Source organism: Prionailurus viverrinus, chromosome A3 (genome assembly GCF_022837055.1).
Source record: "Prionailurus viverrinus isolate Anna chromosome A3, UM_Priviv_1.0, whole genome shotgun sequence".
Taxonomy (NCBI): domain Eukaryota; kingdom Metazoa; phylum Chordata; class Mammalia; order Carnivora; family Felidae; genus Prionailurus; species Prionailurus viverrinus.
The window spans coordinates 119177992-119190451 of record NC_062563.1 but is presented as its reverse complement, the minus strand read 5'-3'; the positions used below and the strand labels follow the sequence as shown (position 1 = coordinate 119190451).

General features: G+C 50.7%; 2 protein-coding genes across 6 annotated transcripts in view; one reads left to right on the top strand and one right to left on the bottom strand.

Moving 5' to 3' along the window:
• Positions 1-15: 15 nt before the first annotated feature.
• On the top strand, positions 16-1697 carry KRTCAP3 (keratinocyte associated protein 3). Of its 2 annotated transcripts, none has more exons than XM_047853127.1 (7): positions 16-191; positions 332-516; positions 604-663; positions 834-1040; positions 1159-1293; positions 1379-1491; positions 1612-1697. In XM_047853127.1, exons 1-6 carry the CDS (start codon positions 164-166, stop codon positions 1484-1486), a joined length of 723 nt encoding a protein of 240 aa, XP_047709083.1. In that variant the 5' UTR covers positions 16-163; the 3' UTR covers positions 1487-1491; positions 1612-1697. The 2 variants fall into 2 exon arrangements, with proteins under 2 accessions (XP_047709083.1, XP_047709082.1); XM_047853126.1 differs by having other exon boundaries at positions 1607-1697.
• An 82-nt stretch (positions 1698-1779) lies between these two features.
• Positions 1780-12460, bottom strand: part of IFT172 (intraflagellar transport 172) — a 34567-nt gene continuing 23886 nt past the window's right edge. For all 4 annotated transcript variants that reach the window (XM_047853106.1, XM_047853104.1, XM_047853107.1 and 1 more), the window contains 22 exons: positions 11982-12079; positions 11676-11811; positions 11474-11590; positions 11010-11152; positions 10101-10194; positions 9923-9987; positions 9547-9727; positions 9200-9309; positions 8961-9090; positions 6857-6955; positions 6580-6689; positions 6393-6456; positions 6187-6273; positions 5780-5896; positions 4830-4940; positions 4310-4429; positions 3705-3800; positions 3424-3483; positions 3241-3339; positions 2764-2917; positions 2140-2231; positions 1780-1932 (listed from right to left, as the gene is read on the bottom strand). In XM_047853106.1, coding sequence (XP_047709062.1) covers positions 1843-1932; positions 2140-2231; positions 2764-2917; positions 3241-3339; positions 3424-3483; positions 3705-3800; positions 4310-4429; positions 4830-4940; positions 5780-5896; positions 6187-6273; positions 6393-6456; positions 6580-6689; positions 6857-6955; positions 8961-9090; positions 9200-9309; positions 9547-9727; positions 9923-9987; positions 10101-10194; positions 11010-11152; positions 11474-11590; positions 11676-11811; positions 11982-12079 — 2373 coding nt within the window. In that variant the 3' untranslated portion in view covers positions 1780-1842. The remainder of the gene's footprint in view (positions 1933-2139; positions 2232-2763; positions 2918-3240; positions 3340-3423; positions 3484-3704; positions 3801-4309; positions 4430-4829; positions 4941-5779; positions 5897-6186; positions 6274-6392; positions 6457-6579; positions 6690-6856; positions 6956-8960; positions 9091-9199; positions 9310-9546; positions 9728-9922; positions 9988-10100; positions 10195-11009; positions 11153-11473; positions 11591-11675; positions 11812-11981; positions 12080-12460) is intronic.

Genomic DNA, 12460 nt, shown 5'->3' with positions numbered 1-12460 from the left:
TCGTGTGTGTGTGCGCCTTCCCCGCTAGGGGGAGCGAGCTCGGAGCCCCGCCCGGGGCGTGGGGTTGGGCCTCCAGGTGGCAGCCGGGCGGAACTGGTAGGGAGAGCGAGGGAGGGGCCGGGGCCAGGTAGAGCTGCCCTGCGGCGGGGCGAGGAGGGCCGAGATGAGGTGCTGCCGCCTCTGCAGATTCGGTAACTTCCGGCCCCGGTCTCGTTCCCCTGCGTCCGCCGCCGACCCTTCCTACAGCTCCCCCCCCCGTTCACGGGGCGGCCACGAGGGCCCCTCCGGTTCCTTTCCCGGCTCAAGCCTGCCCCTCCCCCGTGCTTTGCAGACGCGGCCCGCGGCCCCCGGCGGCTAATGCGCGTGGGCCTGGCGCTGATCCTGGTGGGCCACGTGAACCTGCTCCTGGGGGCCGTGCTGCACGGCACCGTCCTGCGACACGTGGCCAATCCCCGCGGCGCCGTCACCCCGGAGTACACCACGGCCAATGTCATCTCCGTGGGCTCGGGGCTGCTGGTGAGCGCGGCGGGGGGCGGGGCCGCGGCTGTGAGGGAGAGGGGCGGGACGGAGAGAGGCGCGGGCCTCAGGCATTGTATCTTCCAGAGTGTTTCCGTGGGACTTGTGGCCCTCTTGGCATCCAGGAACCTTCTGCGCCCAAGACTGGTGAGGGGATTTTTGGAGCTTTCATGAGGTCTTGAGTCAGGGAAATGAGGACCTGACTCAGATTCACCTTCAGGTGGGAGGAGGAGCCTCAAATAGAGAAACCAAGGTGTCTTAGCAGTGGGAGAGTCCGCCACTCACAGCTGCTCACCCTGATCTTCTGCCCCTGCCAGCACTGGGCTCTCCTGGCACTAGCTCTGGTGAACCTCCTCTTGTCTGCTGCCTGCTCCCTGGGCATCCTCCTTGCTGTGTCACTCACTGTGGCCAACGGTGGCCGCCGTCTTATTGCTGACTGCCATCCAGGGCTGCTGGATCCTTTGCTACCGATGGACAAGGGGTCTGGACGCACTGACTGCCCGTTTGACCCTACAAGAATCTATGTGAGTGCATGTTTTTTTCAGCCTTTTTGCAGTCTCCAGGGCCTTGGTCCTACCACCCCTACTTGCCACTCCTGCCCTGCTCCCTCTCAGTTCCCCACCCTCCCTCTTCACCTTTTAGGATACAGCCTTGGCTCTCTGGATCCCTTCTTTGGTCATGTCTGCAGGAGAGGCTGCTCTATCTGGTTACTGCTGTGTGGCTGCACTCACCTTACGTGGGGTTGGGCCCTGCAGGAAGGAAGGGCTTCAGGAGCAGGTAAGGAAGAAGAACAGGAAGGGCTCATTCAAAACAGACTGCCTGTAATTCAGGGCAGGAGTACTAACTCCATCCTCCCCTATAGCTGGAGCAACTGACAGAGCTTGAACTTCCTAAGTGTAAAAGACAGGAAAATGAACAGCTACTGGATCAAAATCAAGAAATCCAGGCATCACAGAAAAGCTGGGCTTAGGACAGGTAATCTATGGAGACTGGGGCCTGGGAAGGTGTGGAGGCAGGGAACCACTCTTAGAACTGGGTCATGTCCCCTGCCAGGCTGCTTGCCCTCTGACCCAGGTTCTCCCTTCTGCAGAACAGGTGCTGATCCAGAGGTTCAGTACACAAGGTTTTCCACCTCCCCAGGATGACATAAACAGTTATAATAAAATAACTCTTTTCTTCTACTTGATTATGGTTCCTTTTGGGGGTTAAAGGGCAATGGGCTGATATTGGGGATGACCTTGATTGAAGAACACAATGGTTTGGTCTGTTATCTACAAGTCTTTAATGAGGGAGAGAACCCAATAACTCTTCCTTGAATTCTATCAGTTACTGAAAGGAAAAGCTGGTGCTAGGTAACCCTCCACACCACTGACTAATGAATTTCAGCACATCCTGGCACACTGGGCTGTGGGAGGTCTGTGGACAAACAGAAGAACAGGAGAGGAACTCAGTGCTAAGAAAAAGCATTCCTTCTATAAGGAAAATCAACCCTATCTTAGTATGGGGAGCAGAGTTCAGGGTTGCACCTGCCTTGTTGACATTCCCACCCACCCTTCTAGTGGTTTCTTATTTTCCTTCAGTGCTATTCTCCCTGCCCCGACCCTTCAAGTCTCCCTCTCTAACCTTGATCGCCATAAGGAACTTATTCCAGTTGTCCTTGTTAGCTGCCTTCCCTGGCCGCTTAAATTCAATTTTGTTCCTCAGAATGGGGTATCCTGTGGGGGAAGAAAAAAAGATGAACTGGCATTTGAGGGGGAAAACAAAGAACAATTTAGGAGCAGGAAGTAGAATGTTCGTGGCACCTGGCTGGCTCAATTGGTTGAGCATCTGAGTCTTGATTTTGGTCCAGGTCATGACTTAAGGGTCATGGGGTCGAGCCCCATGTCAGGCTCCATGCTGGCCATGGAGCCTGCTTAAGATTCTCTTTCTCCCTCTCCCTCTGCTCTTCTCCCCTGTGCATACTCTCTCTCAAAGGAAAAAAAAAAAGTTCTGCCTCCTTTACTGAATCACAGTAAAACGTTTTTTTATTTTTTATTTTTTATTTTTTTAACATTTATTCATTTTTTGAAAGACAGAAAGAGACAGAGCACGAGCAGGGGAGGGGCAGAGAGAGGGAGACAAAGAATCCGAAGCAGGCTCCAGGCTCTGAGCTGTCAGCACAGAGTCTGGGAAAACACTTTCTTGAACCTGCTGTTTGCCCCTCCTTTCCACCCACCACAGAACGTTGGGTGCTGTAGGGTTCTGTACCTGTAATGAGGCAGGGTAGTGCCCGAACTCCAGTGCTCGCCGCCACCAGGGAAGCCTCATAGGCACCGCGCTCATCCCGAGGCAGAACCTGCTCCAGCCGCTGGTCCATTGAGACTGTGAGTACCCAGTCTCGAACCTCTTCTCTCTGAGCCTCCTGGGAAGGACAGGGAGCAGCAGCCTCCTCAGCACCAGCTTCCACAGCAGGCAAGTGGAAGGCGGCGAGTTTTACTAAGCTGCTGTCCTGTGCATCATTTTTTACCCATACATGATCCTCCTTGGATGGCGTTCATGATCACCACCTTAGTTTTTTTTCTCTGCTTCTACTTTCATTGGAGGAACAGTGAGGGCAGAAGCCCTTCCAAAGATGTTGCTAACTCATGGCCATTTTAAAGGTTAGGAGGGCCAAAATAAAGTGTCCTCCATTCACAACGTCCTAATACCAGTGAGGCCTCCCATTCTCCAATCTCGTGCCCTTACCGGTACGTGCTGCTTGGCTGGGAGTGGCACCTCAAAGGGAATGTCTGTATCCTGAAAGTCACAGTGGTCAAGGGCATCCAGAGTCCCTTCTTCGATTGCCTGTGGAAGAGTGGGCAGCCATGAGATAGACACAACTTGTGACAGGCAAAACTTCCCACCCTCTGGGCACAACTTTATGCTCACATCAGTCAGATCCAGAAAGCGGTTGAGGAAGATGAATGCCATGTTCTCCCAGCCAACTGCCTGCAACAGAGGAAAGTTGCAGGTGGGAGCCAGCAGCTGTGCTTGGATGCTGCTTTTCCAGGATGCAGGGGGAGGAATTCGGGAAGTCACAGGAAAGCGATATCCTCCATAACATCAGCCCCACCCTCAGCTTTGCTCTACCAGAGCACACGGGATAGTCTACCTTCCTTCCTTTTGATTTCCTTAATTCCTCCGCCACACCCTTCCTTGTCCCAGCTCACCTTGGTAGCAATGCCAGCTTCATAGAAGGCCTTGTCTGCAGGTAGTAATTGGGTGTGGCGTAAGAGTGAAACAGAAAGCTGGGCAGCCACAGTTTCCTACAGAGTAAAGTCAAAGCATTATGATCCTGGTATGGAAGGGACTGAGCTACCAGGCCAGTGATCTTATAACTAAGGCAGAACCAGAACCAGAAAACCAACAATCCGTATTAAATTGGTCTGGATCTCAAGTGGTTCTGGGTCTTAGTTTTTTTTCATATGCACAAGAGAACTGGGCCTAGATTATTTCTATTATTCAAGTACACACAATAAATATACAATATACTATCATGAGTAGGCCAAAGGTATGTGTATATTGTAAGAGATCAACACAGAAGTTGTGGGATTTGAATGTTTAAGCATAATGAAGGTGGAACTGTGTGGGTAGAGCCCTGAGAAGGTCAAAGGAGGAGTCAGGAAGAAAACCATCTCAGCAAGGGTTAAAGATTTCTTTAAACAAGAGAAAGTAGGAAAGAAGTGGATCAAGCTTGAGAATCCAGAATTTGAATTCATTCAACTTCATACATCTAAAGATGTGTCCATAAGACTGGGTGCTACCCCCATCTCACCAGCTGTTTGACACTCTGGGCTGCCGAACGAGTGGCATAGTAGTGAGCAATCAGCAGCATCGTCTCAAACTCCTCATGGGCTGGAGAATTTGCCTCACTAGACTTCACCAGGTTTTCACACTAGAGTAGGAAGACAGCACAGCCTGGGTCAGGGGTCAGAGGAGTGCCAGAGCCACCTGGACAAAGGTGTAGGCCATCTGAAGGTAAAGGTATATGTTATTTATTTATTTTTTATAAATTTTTTTAACGTTTATTTTTGAGAAAGCCAGAGTGTGGGCGGGGGAGGGGCAGAGAGAGAGGGAGACACAGTATCTGAAGCAGGCTCCAGGCTCTGAGCTGTCAGCACAGAGCCCGACGCAGGGCTCGAACTCACGGACCGCAAGAACATGATCTGAGCCGAAGTCGGTCGCTTAACCGACTGAGCCACCCAGGCGCCCCTAAAGGTATATGTTATAAAAGACGTGAGGACAGGGACAGGCAGAGTGGTTTTTTCACTCTGTTGTGGACCCGACTTCCTCACCAAGTTGAAGAGCACATCCCGAAGATCAGCCCAGTTGTGATAGGCCTCAGCACTGTTGGTCCCTGGTGAGCTCACCATGTCTGTGAAGATCCTTTTGTAGATGTTGAAATTCTAGAGGTAATGGGGAAAGGAGAGCTGAGTGAGAAGGGGTAACTAGAAGAGAAAGTACACATGGGCCCAAAAAGGAAACCAGGCTTTAAGTGTGTGGGGGGGAGCGGGGGAGGAGCTAGGGGACAGTGATGAAGAAAGTGTCGATCATTTTCAGAGAAAAGAAGAACAAGAAAATGACTTTCTTACCAATTGGTGCTTTGAGTGTGGGCAAACAGGTGAATGTGAATGCAGTCACGGTGTTAATGGGCTGATATTCTAGAGAGCTGGGATGCTCAGACAGGAGAGCAATGTTTAGTCTCTTTAGGAAGTTAATGAGGCCCCAGAGGTGTGTCCAGGATTCATCTCTGGAAGACTGTTCCTGCATTAGCTAATAGTATGAGGATGCTGTTGAATGCTTCCTCAGATGGTAAATCCTGCGAGGCTGTACATTTCAGAAGAGGCTAGTGGGAGAAGGGGGGCTGTCTCTGGGCATGATGCTTTCAAGTTTGTTTGTTTGTTTGTTTGTTTTAATGTTTATTTTTGAAAGAGACAGAGACAGCATGCAAGTGGGTTAGGGGCAGAGAGAGAGGGAGACACAGAATCCGAAGCGAGCTCCAGGTTCCGAGCTGTCAGCACAGAGCCCGATGTGGGGCTCGAACTCACAAGCTGTGAGATCATGACCTGAGCCAAAGTCGGGGCGCTCAACCCCTCAACCGACTGAGCCACCCAGGCGCCCCAAGGGCATGACGCTCTCTTAAAAGAATCCTTTGAGAAGACCATTCCTAAGGGAATGGGTGGTTCTGAGGAGAAGGTAACAACTTCCTTGAGGGGAACATTCACCCCAAGAAGCAGGCGGGTACCTGTGGGTTAGCAGGGGCTCCGTGCTGCACATACAGGGCCAGTGCCTGGCCATAGTCACCCTCTCGGATCAGGTGAGTCGCATACAAAGCCACATACTTGTGCAGAATCTTGTAGTTCTGTCCCGGGGATGGAGGAAAAGCATGGGGAAGTTGGGATCAGTAAGAGCAGGCAGTGAGGGTGGGGTGGTAACTTGAGGCCGTGGATTTGTTTAGGAGGCCAAGGCATATGCAAGCCAGGCCCAGCTAGGCCTCTGACCCCAGTTTCAAGAGTGTGGAAGACTGACTCTCTGATGCTGGTTAGGGATCTCTGGGGTTGGGCTTTGGAGGAATTAAGAGAGAGACAGCTCTGGGCAAGTGGAGCCAAGGGAAATGTCTAGAAGGGCTGGGGATGGGAGAAAGAGCAGTACCTGCTTGGTGGCCGTTTCAATGCACTTGTCCCATTGGCCCTGCTCCACATACAGGTCCAAAGCAGCTACCACATCCACACCCACCAGCTAGGGATCAGTGGAAAAGACAGAGTTAAGAGGCCAGATGACATAAGCGGGGAAAGGAGGGAGAGAATCTCTTGAGTCTCCATGCATTCTCCCTCTTGCTAACTCTCTGCCAGTCTCACCGAGTCCACTTTGCCCTGGTTCTTGAGGAACTCTTTATAATGCTCGTCCACATAGTCTTCGTACCTGTGAAGATGTGCAGAGATCTAGCACTGCACGGTCCCGGGATGCACACCCTTCCCATGAGAACTTCCTCTCTTTACAAAAGGAAGTAAAAGAATTTCCCAGTAGAAGGGGTCAGAAGCTTACCGGGGATCTAACTCCTTGGCCACACGCTTGGCCTTGTTCCACTCCTCACCCTCAATGAAAGCATCGATCGCTTCCTTGACTAAGTCCAAGTTCAGATAGAGCTCTGCAGCCTGCACAGTGGGGAAAATGGAGCTCGGAGACCAGCTTTCTCCTCTGTTTCTGAGGAACTGCATGGGACACTGCCAGGAGCCCACCTCACACACCCTCCTGGGTGTGGCTGGTACTGTTCCACCCCTCTCTGTGGAATCTACTTCTTCAGTCCCAGCACTCTACTTACTGCACTGTACTTCCTGATTCCAGTCAGCTGGGGTCCCACAGCCCGAACTACTTCCAGACTGCGCTGAGGAGGCAGAAACTTGATGGCGAGTTCAGCTGCCTGAGCGGTTGAACGGAAGATGACAATGGGTAGGAGAGACAAATACTGCTGGGCGCCCTCAGCCTGATCTGTTTTTTCCTTCCAGTTGTTGACGGTCTCTCTAGCACTCGCCTTCACCTTCTACCCTCCTGGGCAAAGCCTGTCTCACGGTCCATCAGAGCCTTTAAATGACCATCAGTGGACCTATTTGTTCCTCTCAGCTCCTGCTCTGTCACATACTCCCTTTGATGTCTGAGGTCACTGCATTTGGTCCTGCCATGTCTGACAAACTGGTTTCTCGAGTTCTTTGTCACAAACAGAATCTTGGTGGTGCAGGTATAGCGAAAGAAGGAATTCTGCAACTGTTTGTGCTGGGCTTTTCTAAGACTCAGTTTCTTCACCCATAAGAGTAATGGTTGGTCCAGATTTGTATTGTCCAGAACAGAAGCCACTAGTCACATGTGGCTAGTCCCAACTTAGATGTGCTATCAGCTTAAATACACACTGGGTTTCAAAGACTTAGTATGAAAGAAGGAATGTAAAATATCTCAATAAATTGAGATAAATAAATATCAATAATATAAGCAATCAATAAAATATTGAGTTGAAATGAGTTTAATGTTGAAATGAGTTTAGATATATTTGGTTAGGTAAAATATAATTATTTTCTTGTATTTCTTTTTACTTGAGTATGGCTACTAGGAAATTTTTTTTTTTTTTTAACTTTATTCACTTTTGAGAGACAGAGTGAGCATGAGCGGGGGAGGGGCAGAGAGAGAGGGGGACACAGAATCCAAAGCAGGCTACAGGCTCTGAGCATTTGGAACAGAGCCTGACACAGGGCTTGAACCCACAAACCATGAGATCATGACCTGGGCCGAAGTCAGATGCTCAACCAACTGAGCCACCCAGGCGCCCCGGCTACTAGGAAATTTTAAATTTACATGTGTGATTTACCTTTGTGACTTGCATTTTATTTCTATTGGACAGTGATGCTCTAGATGATCGTGGAGACACCTTCCAACCCTAAAACTCAGTAATTCTACAAATCCGAGCGTTCTATACGTTTACTCTATTTCCACTGTGATGCTGACGTCCTCACCAGATTTTAATTTCCATGTACATAGTCCAGTTTTAGCTACAGTCTATGCTAATCCTCCTGGTCTTTCCCCCACCTATATATGCCTCACTTCACCTGCCAAACCCTTCAAAACTTAAAGTGCCCCATCCAGGAAGCTAATTTGCAGAAGGTATAGCCGTGCACAGATGCCAATAAACAATGCTCCAGGGTAAAATATAGCAGATGCTTAATAAACACTTGCTGGTTAAATCTGCTAAATTTTGCATAACCAACCATCAGTCCTTTCTACTCCCCCCGCCTCCCCCCGCCTCCCCCCGCCAACGTCTAGGGGCTATTCAATTACAAGTCCTCAGAAACCAGAGGGAAATTCTGCAGGAGAATCATCACACCAATTTTATTTAGGAAGCTGAATCAATCTACCCCATTCACAACTCTGAATCTACGATGCATCATTTAAAACTTCACATGTACCCCAATTTCTAAGATATTAAAATGCAATTATATATGTTTTAGAGTTGATGAAACATACTGGTTTGACTTAATCTGCTAGATGCTTCTCTTCAGGAGCTGCTGGGTAGAGGAGGAGCCTCTGCTTTCTTCATGGCCTCCATCCTCCCTCACAGAGCCTACCTGACCCCTCCCAGCCCAGAGGTCCCATCCTTCTCTGAACCCCAACTTGGATCGCACCCTTTAAGTCTTCACTGAGATACACAATTGAGCCGCGTTAGTCTGACTTCCCCAATTTCTGGCCATTAGGGTTCTGCCTTAGAACCCCCCCCTTTTACAGCTTTCATTGCTCTAGCATCTCAGAAGCACTCAGTAGATCTCTGCTGCTTGAGTAAAAACGAAAGACACAGAAGGAGAAAGAGGAATGTCCGAGGGGGAATGCTGAGTGTGAGGGCGGCCCGGGAAACGGAAGGCCAGGAAGGGTGTAGTAGGTCTTACCTTCATCCAGCACTTTTCCATCAGGCTGCTGCTTCCTGAGTCCCGCACCTTGAGGTAGCAGTCGACGGCACGGCTATACTCTCCAGCCTGTTCCCACTGTCGAGCTTGTTCCACTAGCCCCTCCATACCCCTGATGAGATGAGAATACACATGACCAGGAACAGGACAGGCAGTGTGGCCTATCCTGTGCATACTGTGTGACCCACCCTGCCAACACTTGCTGCCTCCCGCCTTCATACCTGGCCCCCTTCTTGGTAGCTTCCCGCTCATACTCTTCCTGCAGAGCCTCCAGCTGGCCCGGCACATAATCCTTGCAGATCCGCAGGGCATCGCTCCATAATCCAGCCTCCTGCTCAGATTTCCAGGTATCAGGGAAGCAGAGGCAGGCATGACAGCTTCCCACTGCCACACAGGTGCTATGGGCCACTCATCCCTGGGTCCTTAGACCTCTCTTCTCCTTCTTGTCTCCTTCTTCCTCCCCAGTGCTAACTTCCTGGATCTCTCCTAGTAGCAGGGGTCGTTGTAGTACTCTCTGGGCTCTCATACCCTCTCCCCTTCCCTCATGGCTCTGAATCCAGTGCCCCACCTTATAAAAATTGAGGGCCAGGCCCGGTCTCTGGGCCCGAAGCAGCAGCCCTTCTGCTTTCTGAAAGTCCTTCTCCTCCAAGGCCCCCCGGGCCTGCCCCACGAGCACCTCGGCGACGCTGTCTGGATCGTGGGCCTCGGCCACACGCTGTGCTGCCTCCCAATCCTGGTTATGGACAAACCTGCTCCCAGATGAGGACACAGGAGAGGCTAAGTGTAGGACTGAGGCCTCAACAGTGGGAGGCAAACAGCCATGTCACTGAGGGGAGGATAGAAGATTTATCGGTACGCAGTTCAGAGGAAGGTGAAGGGGACCATGCAAGGTCCTGGGACTGCGCCTGGGAGGTCAGGATTAAAGAATTTATGGGGTAACTCACATGAGAACTGCTTCCTTGGGTTTACCAGCCCTGATGAATTCAGCTTCAGCCTCTTCAAATTTACCCTGTAGGGACAGAAGGGCAGCTGTACATGATGAGAAGCAGATTGGCATCACAGGCAGCCACGAGTGGGGAGGAGGTCAGGGTCAAAAGCAATGGAGAGGGATCACATCCATACCTCATCCTCCAGGTACATAGCATATCGGAGATGAATCTCAGGGGTTTTGTGCTTGAGGGCCAGCCGAGAGAGTTCAAAAGCAAATTCAAAGGAGCTGAAATGGAAGGTGCAAATAAGGTCTGCCTACTCAGTACTTCATTTTATAAGAGAAGAAGACAAACAGGGCAAGAGAAAACAGAAAGGGCAAGGATGGGGGGAGGAAAAAGGACAAATGAAGAAAGGTAATCCATATGAAGTGATAGAGAAGCACAGAGAAATGTAAAGGAAGATGTGGATCAGGAGACACTTGGAAAAGCCTGTGTGTCCCGAGACCAGCTGATGTTAGGAGCACGGGTCCGGCACGAGGCAGGGGACAGGAGTGAGCTTCACAGCACAACAGCTGCCAGGGTAGCAAGGGCTCCTCGTTCTCCCACCACATCCTCCCGAGCCACAACTTCATTAGCAGAAAAACAGTCTCTCAAGAATGAGTTAAGACGATCCTCAGCAATCTGATTTGATACAGGATTATTACTGGTCTTCCGTAACATTTGCTTAAGAAAAGCGTTTTGCATTTAATAGAATCATACTTCCATTCCTCAAGTAAAGTACTGGTTTAGTGCACTTTAGCTTTAAAAGCTTTTCTCTCTGGGGCACCTGGCTGGCTCAGAGAGTAGAGTGAGAGACTCTTGATCTCGGGGTTGTGAGACTGAGCCCCATGTTTAGAACAGTTAAACAAATGCTCATCTGAGCCCCCAAGAAATAGGAGCAGAGCTACTAATTCATTCTTGCCTCTCCATCAAGTTCTACCAAGGATCTCTTCGCTCTTGCCTCAGTTTTTAGAAATGCTTCTCAGTTATACAACAACTTTTCTTGTCTATACAGAGGATCTGACTGGAATGGGGCCAGTGGAGAGAAGACTTAGGGCCTCACCAGTTGTCAGCAGCGTGGTCAATAGCAGCTTCCAGGAGTCCCAGCTTATTAAGCAGTCTAACTGCAGACTCTCCTCCCAGGCTCTTTGCCCACAGATAGGCCACGTGTTTGTGGGCATTAGTGCCTCCATGAGCCTTGGCCACCTGTGAAGCAAAGCCACTTGGCAATCCTCCCATGCAGGGACACATGGCTGCTCCCTTCTCACCTCTGACCTGACTTCAGCTTTGACAAGGATCAAGTATTTCTACTAGAACAGCAGGGAGAGGACTAAGTTTCAGGGTCTATTAACCTGCTTAGGGTCCAAGGATGAGTTTTAGGTAGTCTACAAACCCTTCATATTACATGTGAAATTTTGCCGACAGGTGTGGACATTTTTCAAAGATACCCACTACTAGTTCAGAATTAGTCACCTGAGAGTGGGAAAGAGGGGTGGCCATATCCCCAGTGTGAACTGGACTCCTTACCCGGTAGGCCTCCTCCCAAAGCCCATTGGAGCGGTACATGTTCACTGTTGCCTTCCACTCCTGAGCCTCGAGGTAGTGATACTCAGCCTCCTGCAGTCGGCCTTCAGCCTCCAGCTCCTGGGGAAAGGTAGGTCAGGATGGAGAGAGGGGGCCATGGAGCCTGTTTGGGGGAGATATGGGCAGAGACAAGAGAAGGGCTCACCTTGCCCAGGTGGAGGTGTGTGTCACTGAGGAGATCTGGGTGGTGCTTCCCTACCAGGCGGATCATATCATCATACAACTTGTGCTTTTTGAACATGGTGATGGCAAGATCAGGCTCTTCCACTGTCACGTAGAGCCTGGGGATGGGAGATACACCTGGGGCCTCCTAGACCCAGATTCCTGCCGCCAGAGTCATTCCTAAGAGACCCTGTCACTGCCTTCTAGGCAGAGGGCACTTATCCTCAGACACCTTCCTCCCTGCAGCCCTGAAGCCTCCTCCCACACCCGCTCTGGGGCTGCAGCTCACCTTTCGGCCTCACGGTACTTGCCCTGCTTCTCCATCTCCTGAGCCTGGGTGATGTACAGCACTGACACGTCTTCTGGTCTCATGCACTTCATCGCCAGCTGTGCAGACACACAGAGCCAGAGTAGCCTCTGGTGCCAGTTTCCAAGGGAAGCAGAGGGATATGCAGAGCAGCCCGGGAAGCCGGACTCTGGGGCAACGAGTCTTCTCAGGAACTCTGAATTTTCCCAACAACCACAGGAGTTTGGTTACTGTTGCTTTCCTAGTCATTCCAGGGAACTCCAAGTCCATAAGGAGCAAAGTAAGAACTATATTCTGCTCAGGCAGAAGGGTCAGAGATGCCCTGTGCTGAGGGCATCCATCCCCATTCCCATATTCCCACTGTATCCACCGGGTTCAGGAAACAGATGCGAAACAAAGTCGTATCTGTGACCAGGGCTTGGGGAGTGGTGTTTCAGATGTCCCAGCTCCTGAGCCCGTCA

Excerpts from the sequence above, each read along its gene's own strand:
- KRTCAP3 (XM_047853127.1), top strand. The coding sequence starts at position 164 with ATGAGGTGCTGCCGCCTCTGCAGATTCG. Across the intron at positions 192-331 it reads CTGCCGCCTCTGCAGATTCG|ACGCGGCCCGCGGCCCCCGG; the intron begins GTAACTTCCGGC and ends CGTGCTTTGCAG. Across the intron at positions 1,041-1,158 it reads TTGACCCTACAAGAATCTAT|GATACAGCCTTGGCTCTCTG; the intron begins GTGAGTGCATGT and ends TTCACCTTTTAG.